A 21,640-nucleotide genomic window follows, 5' to 3' on the forward strand; every position below is an offset into this window, starting at 1 on the left:
ATTCAAAAGAGAATTTGTGGCACACACAAGCATTTTTCAATTTTATCTGTGATGTGTCCTGCGTCACAAGTATCAATAGCAAATCCAAGCATCAATCAATTAGCTATAGCTTTAATGTTACTAAGCCAAAGCCACATTTCGATGATTTTTAGAGCTTAGAAAACTTTTTCATTTGTGTTAGCTTTTTGATAACTAAATATGTATACATGATAATATTTACAGGTACTAGCACTTGGATGTAGGAGGGAACCTCTGCTGACACCGTTTATGTAATTGTGGCTTTGAGGAAAATCTTCATCACTTGTTTCTGTAGTGAGTTCCTTGCAAAATTTACACCTTAATCTCTTATCAACTGTGTAACAACAATAACCCGCCAAGTATACAATTATTGGAAGAACTTCTTCACACTCATCAAAGTCTCTTTTTACAACATTTACGTCTATAGCCAAGTTTTCCTGCACATTTGGTTTCATTTCATCCCCATTTACTCTCATCAAACTGAGATAATTTAACAGGCTTTCCATCCAAAGATAACTCTTTTTTAAGCAAGGAAATCATTCTGAGTTTTTTCTCCGACTCAAAAATCTGCCTTACAGATATATTATAATTACCACCGGACATTTGACGATATTTACTAAACCTTGCTCCAAGTTATCTGTTTGAAATTTTCCTGGTAAGATGTAGTCCATTTTTAATTCCGAAATACAGTACTCTGCTATTCCAATCATTGCTTGTGTTGTATGCTTTATGGCAGTGAACGTCTCTCTTGTTAGGTTTCCTTTACCTGTTTTAATATCATCCCAAACTTGTAACCATAGGTCAAAGTTTTTCAGAAATTCGTATTTTTTATCTCCATCTTCATTAGTTAAGGGTGTAGCGTACGGATTATTCAATCTTTTGCCTTTGAACTTTGACTTCACGTTCATTATCGTCCACCAAGTATGAATTACTTTAATATAATGGGCTACCTCAGCGGAAAATGGCAAGAAGTTTTCCTTTCCAAATGACAAAAGTGCTTCAATAATATATTCATTGAAAATTTTTAGAACCAGATTAACGTTTTGCTTTTCAAGATTTGACGGCCACAAAGCTTTCTGTGGAAACCATATGAATGTTTCAAAAGGGATTTTGCCTCTAAAGAGTACAGCTTTTGCAAGGTAATAATGGGACATAATATATTTCAATTATTTTCATAATAACGACCTGTAAAGGAAAATTTTGGAAATCTCATTGTTTTCTCATTACTATCTTTTTGTCCAAACCAATTATTTCTGAGGCATTTAAAAATATGGACCGAATCAAACATAAAGAAAAGTGGTCGACTTATGTGGAGAGGGTGTGGGTATACTATGGATAATTTAGGTGGATTAGCAAAAAATGACATCGCTTTACTATTGATAGAATTATTGTCCGTTATGACTACAAGTACAGTGAAACCGATGTTTTCTAAACCTACTATAACCTTCTTATTATAGCATTGCAATGTTTCAGCTTTGATGCATTTTGTGGGGGGTATGATATGTACAACATCCTTGAACGTTGACGTGATGCTGTTCAACATGAAACCATTGCACTGGTTGCTGCTGCACAGCTGTCAAAAGCCGAGCCCACAATGCTACCCCCTTTAAATCTCTAAATATGCCTTTAAATGAATTTCGTCCAACAATAGATTTACAGTTTTATCGTTAGGTGAAAGGGATTTGAATTTTTGCTTAATGTAGGCAAGAAAATTTTCGTCATGTTGTTCAATGGATGGACTGAAGTTTTTTGAAACTAAAACCCTTTATTGTCGAAAAACTAGGGAGGATTATATAACTACTATCTCTCACAGTCTATACCCTTGAGGCGAACGGTTATACAGCAGTGATGAAAATATTACAAATTCAGAAGAATATTCTAGCCTTTTAAGGGTCATCAAATGCAACTGCTCACATATGAATGTGATTGCTGAGAAAAATTTCGAGTCTTCGTTACGAATGTTTCTCAATAATGAAATAACCAACTGCAATACAAGGATTACGTTAAGAGAATCTTTTGAATTTTGCTCTATATCAACAGCCTTAAGTTTATTCAATACCAATTCTAACTGAGCAATGTCATTAACCTGAGAGGGAACTTTATAATCTCCTAGCTTTTTTAACTTCGACACCTAGCAAACGCTCTGATGAACAATCATCATTTATAATCAATGACAAGAGTATATGATGTTCAGGGGATCAAAAATCCTACAGATGTTTACATAACCTCTCGTTTTACTACTGTCCAGTATGAGGTGTCTAGAAAGTCTAATTTATTTGATACGAGATCTTCTATGTTTTTGAAAGATTTCTCTTCCTTGTATAGCTTATGGGTTGCTATACTGTCCGCCATTGCAGTTTGTAAATGTCTTTCGTCAAGCCTCGCTCTCTTCGATTCTGGGAGTCTGACATGGGAAGCAGAGGATAGATATGAAGGGCAATTCGGCAAGAGCGATGGTACGGCACCAGAACGTAATCGAGGCTTTGAAAATCTTGCAGTGACTTTCTTCCCCGTCTTTTCATCAAAATGCGAAGTTTCCCAAATGATGTCCCCGGACTGGAAATGCATCTCGCACACCTACAAAGAAATATACTGCATTTCAACAATTGTCCGCTTACATCATTCATGCTCAATGACAAGAATTGTTCATGTGTGTATTTCATAAACCGTAAAAGCACAAACATTGCAAAAAATTTTGAAAAACATATACACGTAAATACATACACACTCACACATCGTACACACCTTGAAACGTTCAGTAGCAAACAAGCATTAGTATTTGATATGGTTCCAGCTTATTTTTATTGCAACAATGTGTTTTCTTCAACGATATGACGTAGATGATCATTGTTTTAGAAAGATTAGAATTGTCCGTTAAACAAGATTAAGTTAACATTGTTTTCGTTATGTAATCTAATCGGTTATACTGTAAGTTTCTTTTTTTTTTTTTTTTAATATGTCGACATTGAAAACTAATGTTACAAGGAACCCACTGTACCAAATTTAAATATTTCTGACGACAGGTTTGTTACAATGTAGGTTCCATTATATGATTAACCAATAGATGCTAGCACACGCACATATGTCAATATTCAGCCACACACACACACAAACACACACACACACACACACACACACACACACTCACACACTCTAAACAGCAATCGGAAATGACTTACCCTGCTGTGTGTGGTTGGTGTGAATCCTTCTCTTTTGATAGCAAGGAGCCATTTCCGCCGAAGTTCTTCATCACTTGGAAATGTAAAAGAATGTTTTTTTTTTTTCGGAATTTTTGTTTTATAATTCCCACGACACCTTGGCACACTACACTTATTTACCATGTTTTTCTTCACGATTATTACGAAAATAACGCTTTAATTCGTCGGAGAAGTGTAGCTCTTTCCCTCACCAAGGTACGACCTAAACTGACCTCAAGGCCGTTACCTGCCTTTGAGGCTTTGACTGATGGCCTCTAAGTGTTGACGTGGATTAGGATGGCTGGGTGAATCACCAGGCCTTAAATCTCTCGGTGGCCACGGTATTACCTCGCCCGTATGACTTACCGTATATACTCTGTAGAGCATGAAAGGTAAGGCGAAAGCAGCAGACAGGATCCAGATGAAAACGATGATGACGTCATAGTGCCACATCTGCAGTTGCTTGTGGAAGGGGCGGACGATTCCCAGCATCCGATCGTAGCTGATCACAGTTAGACTCAGCGCGCTCACTAACATCACCAAGACTGCGAACAGAGAGTACAGAACCGATAGTACCATAAGTGTCCTTTCCGACGTAGGCCTGAACGCGAGGTAAACTGCATGTTTCAGTAATAAAAAATAAAGATATCGGAGAATAATAGTATGATGATATACTAGTTAGCCCTTATTATCGTAGAAACTGTGAACATGAACCAAATGAATGTATGAACCAGAAACCAGATAATTGAATAATGAATCAGGAGATATACTCAGATTTGATAAGAGGCATGCGGTTTGAGAAATATGGAAAACTAAATATTTAGCTACGCTACGTATCAAATCATGGGGACTGTCGTTACAGGAGACTTTACATTGCAGTGTCAATAGATATCACAGAAATATATTACCAACTAAAAATAATGAATGCGAAACTTCTAGGCATGATCATTTTATTATGACCAAATTATTCAAGTTTCGTAATATTTCTAATTCTACTAATTTTTAATACGTTTATTTTACGTAAGAAACAACTATATAGTTCATTGTAATTAATGACACACTAGGCTTTGCTTGCGATCTGTCAAGTAGATTGGCAAAAAGTAAATGTGTCATAAAAAACTATTTATTTGTTCTTTACATATACTAATAAAGATGACTTTCAAAAGAAATAGAATGGTTAACTTACAAGGTTTCAACGTGGAGTGTCTGTTTATACGGTTAGGCCTACAAGAAATAACGAATGTGACTAGGCCGAATAGAAAAAATTATTCATATGCAAAGCTCCAGACAGTAACGAGTGTGCTTAGGCCTACCGGGTCACTTCAGATTCACCGTCTGCATTAATTTAGTTAAAATCTATTTGAAGTCTGAACGCTTACATGATAAAGCAGGTAGCCGTAATTTAGTAGAAAAAAATATTAGAAAAAATATATGCGTGTGTGTATGTGTGTGTACAAACAACACACACATACACACACATTATATATACATATAAAAATATATGTGTGTGCTCTAAATTTCATAAATATTTCTTCAATCCTGATAATGCCAAGGCAACAAAAACACAAAAGCCTTTATGTCTCCAAGCCATAGAGCCATAACAAACTTATCCTCTGTGCCATAGAGTTCAACAAGATTCTTTGTAGAATTATTACACATTATTTTAAGAACCGTATCTTATCTCGAAAACTCATTAGCCTTAGCCTTGTTGATAGAGTAAACGGCCCCAGAGATTATGGTGATAACAAGTGCATCTTCACCTTAGATTATCCCTCCTCCTTATTTACCAACAAATTCTGTTTTGAACGTCGGTTACGTACCTCAATCAGCATCATTTTAAACAGTTTCAAGAGAACTGTACATATTCCTTCGGTAAAGATTCTCAATATTATCGAGATTTAAAAAAAAATTAATTCTTTAGTTTTTATTTATATTTAGCATATTCTCATAATTAAATTGATTCTTCGTATGTAATGACCTAAGGTCATATAGCACTGGTGCACTTGGGACATTCCAAGTGAAAGGCTTTTGTCAAAACTTCAGAGCTATTTTTTTCTGTCGACGCAGAATTTACTATTAATCCATCATTTTTTTCTAGTACGGATAAAAGAATAGAATTTGCAACTGAATACTTGTGTTGATGAAATCACAAGAACATAGAAGGAACCTGAATTTATACTTTTTCTTAATTCTGACAGAGTAACTAACCCCGTATAATTTTCGTTAAGCGACTGCTATTCTATTTTTTTTTTTATACTTTGATAAAGTAAATGTCCTCGTTTTAGTTTACTTGTTTCCCTAACGAAACAAACTTCAAGCACTGTCTTGGGTGATTGGTGAACCGATAAAAAAAACGTTATATGATCTACTTATGCTCGTTTTCCTTTCAATCCATTAAGCAATAAATAATTTTTTCAGTTATCCCATTTTGCATCACATGATCTGCTCATACTAGAAACTGGATACTGCACTCCCAACACATCAAATTAGTACCATGCACTCCTCCCTTAGCATTACCTTTTTGACTGTTGTATCAAGGATGTTGTATTACAGAGAAATCCCATGGCACTGCACACTTGCAGGTCAGCTTGTAATATGTGCCAATGAAATCCCAGGGGGTTTTCCCCTTTGCGATCGACCGAGATTTAATCTAACACAAAACCCCAAAGCCTGCTACTTGTCTGATAAGACATACCCGTGAATGTTAAGGCCACGCTTTCGTTGAGCCATCTGAAGGACAAAGTGTACGCTGATCAGCGGAGATCGCCAGGAGAGTCGGTCAACAACTTAACCCGAGAGATAAAAAAGATCCCACCCGGTACCCTTACCAGAGAGCTAGATAATTAGGCGGTTCATCTCCCAAACAGGGCTTTTTTTGGAGGCACCCTTAGAGCGAGTACTTCATAGTGCCCAAGTACAGGTAGAATTCTCAAGGTATCTCCCTGATATATTTATAACAAAGATAACAATTAGCTTTGTGCCGAAGTTTCTAAAAAGTTAATATTCTAGGAAAAATAACCAATTATAATATGAAGATTGCTATGCTCCCTCATGAGAGTTTATGCACTAAGTAGATTAAAAGGAGATATCTATAAGCGAGAGTTATTGGAACCTGTAACAATTTTCAGTTAGTTGCAAAGGGTGAGTCTTAGCCAAGCGTGAGAGTTGATAGCCATGAAACGCCTCTTCAAAAAAACACTTTCAACAAATCCACTCTCATTTACCTCAGAAGCTCTGTACCTACTTCCTGCACATCACTCTATTTAAATCACAACTTCCTGATACTACCCTCCCTAGCTCTGCATATTTCAACCATGCTAGAAGGAAGCATTCTCTGTCCTTCCCAGTTCTTGATACCCTGATCATTCACATCTGCCTGACTGTCATAACAGCTTTCTCTTACCAACAAATCGGTTGTCATATCTCTTTCATCTGTGACGCGTCCACGCCCGTTCTGAAACCCAAGACTTGATATCATATTTTTCTATTTTTTCTGTTTTTTTTTTGCAACCTATGTACAGGGTTTTTGTATGTATATGTATGTATATATATATATATATATATATATATATATATATATATATATGTGTGTGTGTGTGTGTGTGTGTGTGTGTGTGTGTATATATATGTATATATATATATATATATAATATAAGATATATATATATATATCTATATATAATATTCTAGTATAATATAATATAATATTATATATATATATTAAGATGAGAGAGAGAGAGAGAGAGAGAGAGAGAGAGAGAGAGAGATAATCTTTCAATACATATACTTACTTTGGATGTACCCTTCACAATGACACCACACTTCCCCTAAAACGTAGAACTGGTGAGTGTCTGAAATGGTGAACTGCACGGGTCCCAACCAGGACAGCATGAAGTCGGCGAATGCCATGTTCATGATGAAGCGGTTCACAGGTGTCCTCAAGAGGAGCCGGTTCCTGAAGAGGATGATGAGGATGGACAGGTTCCCGAAGAAGCCCAGGACCGCGATGACGACAGTGAACGCCCACCTCACTCCCAACTCCCACGAATCCGTGTGCGTGAGGTTGCACCTGTCCGTGAAGTTGTTATCACTGAAACACATCACTTGACCCTCCCCCCAAGAACAGCAGGTTTCGTTGCAGTCCATGCTGACCCTCATTTCGATTTGTTGTTGGGAAGACCACTGGCTGTCGTTGGAAGCATCCTTCCGCCACTCGGAGACACTCACCTCCAGTCTCTCCAGAATGGGAGACCGTAAATCTCACTTTACCCTCCGATTTCACTTCATTTTCATGAATTCGCTTAATAATTGCACTTGTTCTGGGCGAGGGACTTCGCCAATTCCTTACTTTCTATTCCAGACGGTCAAGTTTATCTTCTTCAGGATAAACTCCCACCTGGAACCACAAATATTATCAGGAAACGTGTGCGTTTAGTAATGCAAACTATGACTAGTTTTAAATGCTGTCACCTATTTTACACTTCCTTCTGCTGTTGATCTCAAGAACAACATTAGCTGGACGCCTCCCACTCTGCGTCTCGGCCCGAGTTTGTCTGACTGACGATGATTAGTATGGAGGCTTAAGCTTAATCTAATCTATGATGACAGAGTCACGGGCAACAAATGTCTTCACTGATAAAGATAGGAACCTCTCGGATTATTATAAACTTTATTGCAGGTTCCTATGATTGATCTACGCTTCTCTTTTCTTAATTTTTTTAAACAGTCTTTCTTGGCCTTTTTTTTACTTGTTCAATAATGATTATTTTCGTATATTTTCAATCACAATAAGAATTATATAATAATAACGGAAAACATATGACGTACACCGATCCTTCGTTGAAGTGTAATGGTAAGTTATTGACATTCCGCATTTATCTTTCTCCTTGACCGCGTCTAAAAAGCAAGTTTTCTAACACTATCCAGCATCTTGCGGCCAAAATCAGTGCCAGCTGTAAGACGATGCTAACAAAGTCATCAACTGTACAACGCTCGTGGTAAAATGATCACCAACTGTTTACAACGCCGGTGACAACAATGAAATCACTCGGGTGCATGTTCGTCTCACATCGCTTTAACGAGACTGGACGGAATCAATTTTTTTTTTATAGCGTTATGAAAAATATCAGAGCTGCTGGATGCAATTTTTGATAACAATATCCTAAAACAGGTCAGTTAACGTTCCCGTGTGATGGTGCTGTAATGCTGGTATAGTGGCACTGGTGGGAAGTTTTACGAGTAATATTAAGAGACTTTCTCTCTCTCTCTCTCTCTCTCTCTCTCTCTCTCTCTCTCTCTCTCTCTCTCTCTCTTACATGTTAAATTCGAGCAGTCACCCCCACCCAATCATTATTGCTTTCTTATTCTATCCTCTTAAAGATTTTACGGACAATCCTTTAAAAAAGGCCAAATATATACTTCAGTTTCACAAACATGCTCATAAAGTTAAGCAAATGTGGCCTTGCGTGTGTTTGTGTGTGGGTGTGTGTGTGTGGGGGGGTGGGTGTTTAGAGTAGGGGTTTAGGTATCCCGTCCTATATATATAAAAAAAGATAAAATATGTTAAACTATGAAAAACAGATCGATTAGATCGATTCAACTCTGAGATAATTATGACGGAAGGAAATACCATATAGATAAAACTTATTCCGATGCCTTGCTTAGTCATTGATGACAAAGCTGAGTATGTTTTAGTACGGAAAACATATCTTGACCCTAGAGATAACGGAGATAGAAACCGATCGCCTACGTATTTATGGAGTGAATGACTGTGTATTGGAAAGAGGCTAAATGCCAAAAACCACGACAGTAATAATAATAATAGCTGTAACATTTTAATACCAGTAATAGGCAACTATTTGCCGCATGTTCCCTGTTTCTCTTGGAGTCTGTTACTTATCAGCATCATCTTGTTATCATCTTTAACTTCACCATTGCGATGTGGAATATGTGAAAACCTTTGATGTTTGACATTAGTTTATTTGTTCTGATACTTTTAGTTTCACGATAGACCTACATTAGGAATAGATAATTTCCTAAGATTTACCGAGTTACTGGTAGACTGGTCATAGCGAATTAAGATTTTGTACTAGATAATTGAAGAGGCACTCTTGCTTTTACGGACAAAAAAGCACGCGCTCACACAAACGTATACTCTCTCTCTCTCTCTGTATATAAATATATATATATATATATATATATATATATATATATATATATATATATATCTATATATAATATAATAGTAATGTATGTATATTACTATATATATATTATATATATATTATATATATATATAATATATATGTGTGTGTGTGTGTGTGTGTGTGTTTGTGTGTGAGTGTGTATGTATGTATGTGTAGTGGGCGTCACCTCATTGAACCAAAAGCTTTTTGCACAATTCTGGAGCTTGTCTTCGAGGGCCAATGAGCTCGAGAAAGTCTCGCACGGAGCAGCCAAGGGTCAAGTGCTGCTCCGAACGCCAAGATCTGCAGCTTCTTGGCAGTCCTTTATTTTTGTAATTGTTTTTTCTGCTTATCCTTATTTCGCTTTACCTTTCCCTAATGATTTTATTACCTAAATGATAATTATACACAGCAACTATTATCATGACAATTTTACGTTCCCCATTTTTCCATTTATTATCATTATCATGCATAGTTTGTGCCCATTCTTAATCAGTATTTTGGTGCATTTGTTGAATTATAAAATGTAAGTGCACCATGTTCCTAACATATGAGAGAGAGAGAGAGAGAGAGAGAGAGAGGGAGAGAGAGAGAGAGAGAGAGAGAGTTCAGAAACTCTGCAGTAAATATGATAAAGGAGAAACCACGGATTAATCTCCAGCCGAGATCGTTGCATGGAGATATGAATTGCTACAAAAGCTATGTATTCTGATCAATGAAGTTGCGCAATTTCGGATCTGGTTAGGTCTCGGAAGGGTGGCTAACTATAAATTCCAGGCAGTATTAGTGACGCAAGCGGTTCTGGCTACGAGCTGAGGTGGGTAACCAGTAGTGAAAGCCAGACCATAGAATCTGGTGTGAGCGGCGTGGGTCAGAATGAATAAGAGATTTGTGTATTAAGTTTGAAGTATCCCGTCAGCAGCCTACAAGGTCATTATTCCCGAACAGCGAAGTACTGAAGTACTTCAATTATCATGTTTGAATGCCAGTGTTATCGTGCTAACTTGGTCATGTTATCCTGCTGAAACGCTTGAGCTATCGTACTGTATTGCTCAAGTGATTGTGCTAAAATGCTTCAGTTATGGCATTAAAATCTTCAAACTATTTTTGCTCAAATGCTCAAGTTATTATGCCATTATGCTCGAGTGATCTTGTTCAATGCTCAAGTTATCATGCTAAAATAAACAATTTATTCGTTCAGATATGGAAGAAGTGAGGAGCAGCGGTACCAATTTTAATGCAGCGCACAGCAACAGCAATACTACTATAGTTATCTCCAAAAGAAATTAGGAGTACCTAAGAATATTAGAATCATGTCGTAATCTCAAACAAATTGCAGGTTGATCTTGATCTAGTGCGGGCAACGCTTGCGGTCCATTCATTTCCATCAATCTTCTTTGAACAGCAGAAATTGTTATTTTACTGTTTGCATCATTCTGATGCTCACGTGGCGTCCTAAACCATCAGTTTCGAATCTTGCAAACTTGCTGAAGGATTTCACAGATGCTCTGTGTGAACAGAAATTGGTTACGATATAGTCTGAGTTGTAATCAGAGCGAAGGATCTGAGCAAGGTCACAGAATTCACTGGACTTCGAAGCATGGAAATTTTGCGTCGATTACCAATGTTGCCGTGCAGCCAGATTTCATAAAGATATCAGCATAGTATTTGAAGACCCTAGGTACTACAACAGGTAGGCAGTAATGAAATGTAATTGTCGCCAACAAGGACATTTGTGTCAGCGTCACTCTCTCTCTCTCTCTCTCTCTCTCTCTCTCTCTCTCTCTCTCCAGAATACCTAAGAACATAACTTGATATAGGAATGGGCAACTGATATGAAAGTAATTCTATGTTAATTGGTTTTTCTCAAAGTGATACGTAAAGTATTCTTGATAAAGGACAAGGACGAATTTTTTCTTCTAGAACAACAGAGATTGTAAGAATGACATCGCGTGAAGTTTTCTCAGTTGCTAACATATTGATTCAGTTGCTACTGCTAATATCACTACAGAAGTTATAGTTTCATCTGGTGTGATAGTGCCTTCCTTCAGTCGTTCCAGCCCCATCAATTCATTATGGATAATCATGTAGACGGCAGTTAACATGTTCGGTCTCTTACTTATTTCAAAAACCCATTTTCATTTCAAATAAAAACAATAAGATGTACATGAATCTTTACTGAAATCGGTAACAGCAAAAGAAAAGAGCTATTCATTACGTAGAATAATTTAGAGTTCATTCTTAAACATATTTTACAAAGGCTGAAGAACGTAACAAAGATCTACAGAGCTTCAGCGAACTGAAGAATGCCAACATAAAAAAAAAAGCGTTTGGCATTTCTTTGCAAATAACAAAGAGCTGCAGGTGATAACAGACCTGTATCTGATATCCGTGAGATATTTGACAAATGATAAACAGCCATTATGAAACTATTAACGTAACAATATTCATTTCTCGATAAGCCTTTGAGTCGCACGGACACTCAACTAGTTCTCAGTCACGAAACTGCTAACGAGGTCGTTTCGATCGAAATTTTCTTCTTAAAAAAACTATAAAAACTGCAAGAAAATATATCTTGTGGTGGAAAATATGCGAATGTCAAACAGTGGAGTTTTTAATGGATAAGAAAACTTGATTATGACATCGGAGACATCCCCACAGTCCCCGTACTGGGGAAATGAGTGTCCTCAGATGCTGTAGAACTTAAGTGAATTGGGATTTACAGTAAGAAACTGGCAAGTTTCAAAAAGAGGAAAACAATGAAAACAGACTAATTTAATGTATTCGGTGTTATTTAGAACTGTTACTTAGAAAACGGAGAAAACATAAAACAGAAACATGTATTTCATTAACAGGTGAAGTGTTCATGTCAGCCTCCCTCTCGACCACCATCATGAAGTATCCCTCGCTCCTGTTACCAGTTGGAGCCAATTGCAACGACTCCTGTTGCTCTTTTGGCGAAGGTCAAGTCATCTGTTACAGCGACTACAACTTCACGGACAGGGCGAATCTCACGTACCCCGAGCCCTGGGAGCTGGGCGTGCGGTGGACGTACGCGGTCCTGGTGACCGTCGTTGCCCTCCTGGGTAACCTGTCAGTCATCCTCGTCCTCTCCAGGAACCGACTGCTGTTGAGAGCCTCCGTCAACCTCTTCATCCTGAACGTGTCCTGCGCAGATCTCATCCTCGCGCTCGCGGGGCCCGTCCTATTTACGATCCGAGACACGAACATGTTTTACGTGCTGGGTGGAACATGGTGCCATCTGGATGGGTTCATACAAAGTATGTTTCCGCTATCTGAAATTTCCGTTAAATATGATTCTGCTGGTGGTCACGGCAAACCCTCTTAATAAAAATCTGATTGAATGTCCTTATTTGTTCTAAGTTGTGTATTAGATATCCAGAACTTAGATACCAGGCTGAATAATGACATGGGGCTACCAGCCTTCTCCCAAAAGATTTACTAAAAACTGAAAGGCTAAAACCTTTTAAAGCTAAACCATTAATGGCAAAAAAAAAAAAGATGACTGGTGAAAAACAAATGTTACTCATCTACTATTCAAAACAAAGTCAATTATTTCATGTGGATAATATTTATTGTATTTTGCAAGATACACACACACATTATATATAATATATATATATATAATATATATATATATATATATATACATATATATATATATATATATATAAACATTGTCATATTTGTTCACCATACACCTTTTTCCCTTTAATAGATAATGACGCCAGAAGGTTGCAGCCTTCCGGCTTCTCAGTAAGCATTTACGTCCTCTTTCTTTACTTTAGCAGTCGCGTTGATTCTTTCAAACTGAAAAAAAAAAAGTTGCACTTAGATTTCCTAAAAATTGTAGCGATATTTCTATGCAGTTCGTCACAATGAATTGCCTGCTAAGTGGTGCTGCAGATAAATATCCTATTTTTCCGTCAATATGACCAGGTTCCGGTGTTCGACGATGTTCTTGAAAACAAGCTGTCTGTTTAACAAGGAACAAAATGAATCTGCCCATCTTTTTGGAGTTGTGAACATTCTTGTCAAAGAGGAAAGGACGAAATCCCTTTTTACCGAGACAGTTTTATTCTCAGACGTCTGAGTGTGTGTGTGTTAAATGTGAGAGAAGGTTTAGACTGTCTGACATATGTTCATACTGATATATCCCTAAATTGATTATTGCAGTAATATGTGAAGATTCTATCAAATTCAACTTAAATTCTGTAGCAGATCGGTAACCTTTTGATTCTCCATTGTACTTTATTATTCCCAAAAATTTCCTTGTGATCCTCAAAAATCTCAGTGGGTTTCGTTGATATTGCAAATAACTCTTTATAATCATATGTGCAAAAAATGTATGTTCCCTTCATTGTAAATTTTGCTCTCTCTCTCTCTCTCTCTCTCTCTCTCTCTCTCTCTCTCTCTCTCTCTCTCTCTCTCTCTCTCTCTCTCTCTCTCTCTCTCTCTCTTCCATGAAAGGATCAGCAGTCCGTGTTAAAGCTAATGCCAAGGATGAATGGAATACCTATTAATGTAAAGAAGTGGGAGAGAGAAGAAAATTCCCATAAATATTTAATTCAACCTGGTGGAATAGCTGACAGATATAATCAGTTGTATTGTAGCCATGTATCAGCAGTTAATTAAATACAGGAATGTAATTATATGTGAATTACGTGTATTAGAAGTAAGAGATAAGGAAAGATATTCTCTTCCGAATATCGTAATTTACTTTCTTACCTGCATGTCTGTCCTTCAGGCCTCATCAAGACGCATTTTCATTTGCACCAGGTGGCTTATGTTTCGTAAAAGTTTGGAATACGTTTACTTTTCTTTCGAGACTCCTTTGCCGGGCTTGGAACCAGCTTGCGTGTATGAACTCTCGTGACAGATTTGAGAAAGAATAACCCAAAGAATAATTATGAAAAAGAGACACCATAACCAACCCCTTCCTTTCCCTCCATAGTTATGGTGATGTTGGTGAGCGTGACGTCACTGGCTGTCATCAGCTTCGACCGCATGATGGGGATACTGCGTCCCTTCCACGTCCATCTCAAACAGTGGCAGTCGCTGGCGATTATCTTCGTCATTTGGGTCTATGCCTTCGTCATTGCTACCCCCTTCGGTTTTCACAGAGTCTACACGGTGAGCGTGAGCTAGAACCTTTTTAGTTTGTCCTTTTCCTTCGACTGTCCTTTGACAGTGTTCCTTATCACTAGCAACAACACAACAGCTGCAGTTGCATCATACAATGTTAATGTGTTTGCTTTCACCAACGTCCGATTGTGTGCGTTCGCAGGATCTCTACAGAACGTGTGAACACACCTTGATGAAACTCGACAGAAATTCATTAGCTGATCTCGGAAATATTAAAATCTTTGAGAAATCAGCTATGTAAGAATTTTGTTGCCATAGAATCGATCTCAGTCATTATGAAAGAAAAGAATGGTATGTTTATTTGCATTCTTTCTTATGTTCTCTCGATGCCATTCTGCTGCTGCTGAATCTTGCCTTAATCATACCGACTTGACTTTGAGAAATGCGTCCACCGTAACCAAAAAGTAAACTAGATATCTTACAAATATAATTAAAAGATAAAAGGAAAAGCTAGCGGTCTTCCTTGTATTAACCAAATTCCAATTAAATAAGGCTTGAAGCTTAGAAAGATAAATGGCTTGATTTTGACCCTAAGAAAGATGTATGGGGTTTTTATATTAAAATAATTTAGCAATGGTTAAGAGTTTCACCGGGCTAGCTAAAATTTTTGCCGGTAAACGTCTTTATTCTTAACTGAAACTTATCTCTATTCTTTAACAGTGATTAGGTTTCAGTTTACTACCTACTTTTTAACAGAAAAATCTAGGCGCTTGTTATTTTGAGCTATTTATCAAGGGATGACTGTCACTTCCCCTACTTAACTTGAAAACTATAAAAACCTGGAACGTCGGTAAGCTTCCTTTGAAACTTGTAAAAGATTTACATGTTTCGCTAATTTCATAACAGTTTCACTGTTCTAAATCAGCTTGCAACTAGTAAGAATTCGGATGCATGTCAGTATGCTTCTGTAGACAATAAGAAAGTTTCACTGTAAAGCGCAACTTTCGAATAAGGCAACTGTTTAAGAAAGCTTCTCTGGCAGACCCACATCTGGAACGACCTGACGGAGACGATGTGCGGAGAGGACCTCACTAAACTTCAAGTCTGGTGGATCGTCGTGGTAGCCGCTTTGACCTGGATTCCGCAAGGGGTCATGATCGTATCGTACGCGGCCATCATCTTCTCCTTCAAGAGGCCTTATAGGAAAGCCAATAGAACAGGTAAACTTTAACCATCAAAGCAAGACGAAGATTCTGGTCTGGGTAGCTCTCTCTGTTCGTCAAAAAAAAAAAAAAAAAAAAAAAAAAAAAGTTTCCTGTTTCGTGTGAGGATCAGGATTAAGTTATATAGCAGTAGTAGTAGTAGTAGTTTAACCAGACCAGTGAATGAAACTTACTGTATAAATGTTTTTATAAGCCGTATTAGAACTGAAAAATATTTTCATCGTCAGACTTCTGATAAATACAAATATGATTATTTACTGACGTTTGACTTGTAAATACACGCTTTTAAGACAGTACTCCATATTAACTATCATTATTAATTCATTATAAATTTCTACTGCATTTCATTGCTGTCGGATGGGAGATAATTCACAAATACGTGTCTAAAATCACGCTTTGGTATACCCATTGAGTACCATGGTAACACAGATGAAGTCAGGTTACTAAGAGCTTAATCCCTTTGGTGATAAATCTTTTACTAGATTTACATAACTGAAAACAGAGAGAGAGAGAGAGAATGTCAGCATTTCTCGTACCATTGCCTTTCAGCCTGTTAACTAATCGCACTTCAAAATCACAAAGGCTTTCGATATGAAAATGCTCACGGGAAGGAAGGACGTCACTTCAAGAAATCTGCCATTATGAAAAAATTCCTGATAATGCTGATTGAGTTATTCACTCTCTTATCAAATTGGTGTAGTCTATCTTTTCGCAGTGATGACTCAACCCTTTACAGTGACAGATACAGATTTGATGAAGTAAAAGCATGTTTCATAATCTTATGAGGAGAGGATTATGTAATTACGTTTCAGCAATTTTTTTTCACGACCGGCGTCGCAATTACCAAGTAATTGGGGCTGAATATAGAATTCTACCTGATATTATTTCGATGAAAAAAAATCGTGGGTAAAATCATCTCACACTGACAGTTCGTTATGAATCAATTGCTGTTCACTTGCCCACTTGTCATATATATCAAAATATGATGTCTTTTTCCATATGCCAGAGCACCCAGCCATAGTCCACCTCAAGAGACGCGTCATCAGAATGATGTTCATCGTCGTCCTGGGACTCACTCTCAGCTGGTTGCCACTCCAGGCTCTCAAGGTGTTCTCCCATCTATTCATCGACGATAGCGGGAGATATATCGAAAACCGTAAGGAGGTGAGTTTTCAATATTAGCTCCGAATGTATTACATGCGCTTCGGTCCGGAAAGTTACGCCCGATTTCGCGACGAGGTTATTTTTTTTTTTTTTCACCAAACATCATAATCATCGTTTGTATATTTCATGCAGGAAGCGGACAGAAAATTTGAAAAAACTAACTTTTTAAAGCAAAATTCAAAATTCAACACATTACAAAGTGTTGGAACCGAAGTACCTGAAAAGTTTTAGGCAGGACTTCTCGGTCTATTGCAGTTCTTATTTCTGCTACGTGACCAGTACTTTAGGCTTTGAGTAGTCTAAGAAAAATGAGAGTCCCAGATGAATGTCAAAGCCTGACTAGGGCGTGTCGGTGACTTGTTACCTAACTTAAGCTTTCAAATTCAAAGACAGGCCCAGTCCCATACCGTTGAATGGTGCTCGGGACATGTCTTGTAGAAAAGCAAGCGTGTTAGAACGCGGAATTATGACTTAAGATAGCCGACTCCTTTTCCGCATGCCTTGACTCCCAGTAAATTTCACGTTAGATGGATGGGGTGGCCATGGTTAGCCTCAGTTAGGAATCGAAACCCAGACCTCGCTCCCATTAATCCGCGTTGCTTCTAATCTTAGCCTCTATCCACATGAAGATAACTTTTCAGTTTAGCTTCAGCTTGTTGGTGCTCTCATCCTTGAAATTTTATTTAGAATGACAATCTCCATCTCGCTCCTCTTTGTTTTTGATAGCTGTAATAGAGAGTGATGTCAGCACAAAAGAGACTTTCCCTTATTCAGTGACGTCCTTTTTGTGTTCCAGGCATATGAAGTCCTATTTTCGGTGTCCCACTACATGATCTACACCAACTGCGCGTTCAACCCCATCGTCTATGCCCTGATGCACCAGACTTACCGGAGGGCTTTCAGGATTACCTTCTCTTGTTTCTTCAGTCGTAAGGTTTGTGAGCACTAACTGCCTTATCACTGATAGTAGTGTACAAGCACCGTCGAAAAAAAAGCATTTGAAGTATGTAGGTACATCATGCTTTAATACATCAAGCAAGTTCTTCGCTGGACGAGCGGATTTCGCGTTCGGCTGCCAATCCTGTGGTCCGAAGTTCGAATCCCGGATCTGTCAAGGCGGAATCAAAGGAATTTATTTCTGGTGATAGAAATTCATTTCTCGATATAGTGTGGTTTGGATCCCACAATAAGCTGTAGGTCCCGTTGCTAGATGACCAATTGGTTCCTAGCCACGTAAAAATATCTAATCCTTCGGGCCAGCCCTAGGAGAGCTGTTAATCAGCTCAGTGGCCTGGTAAAACTAAGATATACATAACTTAATACATCAAGCATTTCTTTTCTTTAAGATTTAGTGATAGTTGAACGTGAAATTCGCTCCCCGTAGACTACGCGCATTATTAGCTGAAACCCAGTTTTAGTATGAGCAGAATTGCTGTTTTTTTTTTTTTTTTTTTATTACTGGCGAGTTAAAGGTCACCGCCACTTCTTTGTAATTCTGAAATGAAACCGATACAGCTAGGAGTTTTTAAACGTTTGCACAGCTAGGATCGTTAAGTTTTATTTCCCCCTTGATTATTATTATTATTATTATTATTATTATTATTATTATTATTATTATTATTATTATTATTATTATTATTATTATTATTATTATTATTATTCTCGATGCACAAAAATTCAGCAGAACAAGCCTAAAAGTCTATTATATTTAAAATCAAGCTTCAATAAAATAGAATATTAAAAAAAATCGTTAGTGAAGAGAAAATAAAATCACATGATCACTCAACAAAGAGCGCCACAAATAAGAAAATATAATACAATTTAGCATGGTAAATTGACTTATGACAGCCTCTCAGACGCAGATCGTAAAGTTGAACATTATACAAAAAATCCTGCTCCAGAACAGAACAAAATATTCTAGACAAAGAAGTATTAGTCCAAACGATATTCCATCCCATGGGTTTCCTAATTCTGATCATTTTTTCCTGCTTAGTCTGCTTTCGTGTTAAGGCCCGGAGTTGGACATCGATCCTACGTGTGGTCGCTGAAGTCCGAAAACTGCTCCTGTCAGTCCAACATTGCTCAACAACCAAGGTAACTGGGGTATCATTTTCGTGTCAGATTAAGTTTCTCACAAGTAAAGCCTTTAATCTTGACCTATATACTTAAAAAAAACTCTCATCAGCTTCTCCTTACCTATGACAAAAAGCAGGATCCTCTCATTTCCTTTCGTGCAAAGATGATAAGTTTTCGTTACTTTCATTTCATCATTTTTTTGTAGGTCATCACGGGTTACTCGCCTCATCAAACCCAAAAAGCAATTGACGCTCTCAGCTGTTGTGTCATCATCTACCACCGTAGCTGCCATTGCTCTCGACCCAGCCAAGCTGAAAACCTACCCAAGTTCAGAAAGGACACAGAGAAATTCCTGTTGTGACGAAACTGAGGATAATATGAAATGAAACTAGGAAACGCTAAGGGTGGAAGAAGCAAAAGCATTCGGGGGTCTTTCGTCAATAAGGGTGATATGAACTATAGTAAATTCTTCAAAAGTTGCATCACATGGCCGTCGTATCTTCAAAGCCATGCCTGGAAAAGAACCCAGTAAGTCTATGCAGGTGCACCAGAGTTCTAAGACCAAGTGGTGGCAAACAGAAAGTAATCGTTGACCTAATAATCAAATCGCTCCTTTGAAACGATGAAAACGAAATGTTTGATATTTCATCTCATCATATTCTTGTTGATGACAAAACGGTTCTCATTTTGTTATTATTCTCTCTTCATTCTTATTACTAGCGTCAGTGTTTGTGAGAGAGCATTGAAACTATCTTTTAAAGTGACACCAAAATATTACAATAAAAAAGAAATAACCTAGAATCTGCTCTGAACTACGCTTCACTGTAATAGAAGCAATAAGAACAAGTGAGTAACTAAATCCAGTTTTAGATGTGAAACTAAATGTAGAAAACAGCAAACGAAAAAGGAAACCAGTGTTGGTTTGAACAATCTCCTTCCAAATTAGGACAAAGGTATTTTTGTGACGAAGATTTCATTACATTGAAATCTTTCCCAGTTGTCATTTTCAAAGACTCAGAATATGCACTTGCTGCTCTACATTCTGTGAGATAACCGCCGTAACCCCTCCCTCCCTCCCTCCCTCCCTCCCTCACTTTGGACAGTGCTTCCGGACCTCATTTTGAGCAACTTCTGCTTACATCAGGATTAAGTGCACTTTTTCCCATGGCAGATATTACGAGATAACTCGAAGACAAGTTTTTAAAATCTGGCTAAAACTTAAGAATGCTTGGAACTCGATGATTATCCCGAACTCACACAGTAAATTCGTGATTGGAGGGCTGCTGTGCCTCTAAAATTGTAACTAGAAAGTGACGCCTATTTTTTCCAGGTGGTATATATTAAACATCCCAAGATATGTAAAATTCAGGATATTTTTTACCGGAATTTCTGGTTTGTAGAAATATTGAGAAATCTTGAATGATTTCGTGTATGTGCATTGATGCCTTTACAGTATATTTCTCTGCAACAAGCTTCGAGGAAAGGTTGTAACAAATGATGTCTTATGAATGAATGAATTATTATTTGCAGAGGATATATTTCATCAACACTTATTTGATATTATTATTATTATTATTATTATTATTATTTGTATTTATATTATTATTTATTTTATTTATTATTCTTATTATTATTATTATTATTATTATTATTATTATTATTATTATTATTATTGATTTCAAAAGGCAGAATTAGCTATCTAACCATTCCATCAGCAATTCTTATCACAAAGAAAAAATCACAGACTGATACTTCAACTCCATCTTATCTATTTTCCTATGTCACTATCAACAAAAAACTGGAAAATCTCTGTACGTGTGGTATGAAAAAAACTCTTTGCATTAGTTTGACTATTGCGTTTATCAGCAATGTGTTTGTCACCGAGAATCAAAATAGGTATGAAATAGATTAGTGTGAGAACTAAACAAATGGTACTGGGTGCGTCGTGCAAAGGGTATGATAAAGAACCCACTCAGTAGTTAAGTAATGAGTGTTTATGTTCACCTTATTTCAAGCATGATATGAAGAAAATGGTGACGTCCCGTTAGGACTTTCCGAGACTCGTTTTTGGCAGTGGCACACTGAAGACAGTACTAAAGGTACTGCAAGTTACAATAAAATCTGCTGGAAACATTTACCAGATTTTTTTATCAAAACACTGGCCATGCAATAAATGCTTCCAGTTTTTTTTTTTTTTTTTTTTTTTTGCAAGATCCATTGTGCTTTCATATGCAGGAATTTCTACTTTTTACCTTTCATATGTTCCTTTTTGGCCCCTTCTCACTAAGCTGTCCTTTTTAAACTTTTTCTAGCTCCCAGGTTCCATTGAGGTGACCAGCTGGTTTGCCTAAACTACTCTTTGAAAATAGATTTCAGAATTTGACAGTAACAAATATTATTAAGACCCCACCTACTTCTTTCTCCTCTCTTCATCATCATAGTTTCCAGCTTCTTTTAATGTCCGGAATCATCCATTCCTTTATTTTCTAAGAATCTTTATTTTTCATTGCATTTCTATCTTGGCACTTATCGTCTTTATCGAAAATGGCCCCAGAAAAGTGTTGAGACATCAAAAACAATGTTTCTTATCCTGATCTATCGCATCATTACATGTTTTATAAAGTCTGTTAACTCCTAATGTCCTGGAGTTTTTAATTCGTTGTTACCCGAG

At 37.3% G+C, this 21,640-nt stretch overlaps 2 protein-coding genes across 2 annotated transcripts in view; one reads left to right on the forward strand and one right to left on the reverse strand.

The window, feature by feature from the left end:
* The window catches only part of LOC135208589 (substance-K receptor-like), a 16,389-nt gene extending 8,185 nt beyond the window's left edge, over window positions 1-8,204 (reverse strand). The window contains exons 1-2 of the mRNA XM_064240940.1: window positions 7,007-8,204; window positions 3,582-3,760 (exon numbers count right to left, since the gene is read on the reverse strand). Coding sequence (XP_064097010.1) covers window positions 3,582-3,760; window positions 7,007-7,373 — 546 coding nt within the window. The 5' untranslated portion in view covers window positions 7,374-8,204. The remainder of the gene's footprint in view (window positions 1-3,581; window positions 3,761-7,006) is intronic.
* A 3,638-nt stretch (window positions 8,205-11,842) lies between these two features.
* Window positions 11,843-20,576, forward strand: LOC135208590 (substance-K receptor-like). The gene is made up of 7 exons (XM_064240941.1): window positions 11,843-12,681; window positions 14,376-14,554; window positions 15,549-15,726; window positions 16,736-16,893; window positions 17,690-17,827; window positions 18,887-18,987; window positions 19,175-20,576. The coding sequence occupies exons 1-7, from the start codon at window positions 12,267-12,269 to the stop codon at window positions 19,353-19,355; spliced, it is 1,350 nt and encodes a 449-aa protein (XP_064097011.1). The 5' UTR covers window positions 11,843-12,266; the 3' UTR covers window positions 19,356-20,576.
* Window positions 20,577-21,640: the final 1,064 nt, after the last annotated feature.

Source organism: Macrobrachium nipponense, chromosome 35, assembly GCF_015104395.2.
Source record: "Macrobrachium nipponense isolate FS-2020 chromosome 35, ASM1510439v2, whole genome shotgun sequence".
In the NCBI taxonomy this organism is placed as follows: Eukaryota; Metazoa; Arthropoda; class Malacostraca; order Decapoda; family Palaemonidae; genus Macrobrachium; species Macrobrachium nipponense.

Excerpts from the sequence above, each read along its gene's own strand:
- LOC135208590 (XM_064240941.1), top strand. The coding sequence starts at position 12,267 with ATGTCAGCCTCCCTCTCGACCACCATCATGAAGTATCCCTCGCTCCTG. Across the intron at positions 12,682-14,375 it reads TCTGGATGGGTTCATACAAA|TTATGGTGATGTTGGTGAGC; the intron begins GTATGTTTCCGC and ends TTCCCTCCATAG. Across the intron at positions 15,727-16,735 it reads TAGGAAAGCCAATAGAACAG|AGCACCCAGCCATAGTCCAC; the intron begins GTAAACTTTAAC and ends TCCATATGCCAG.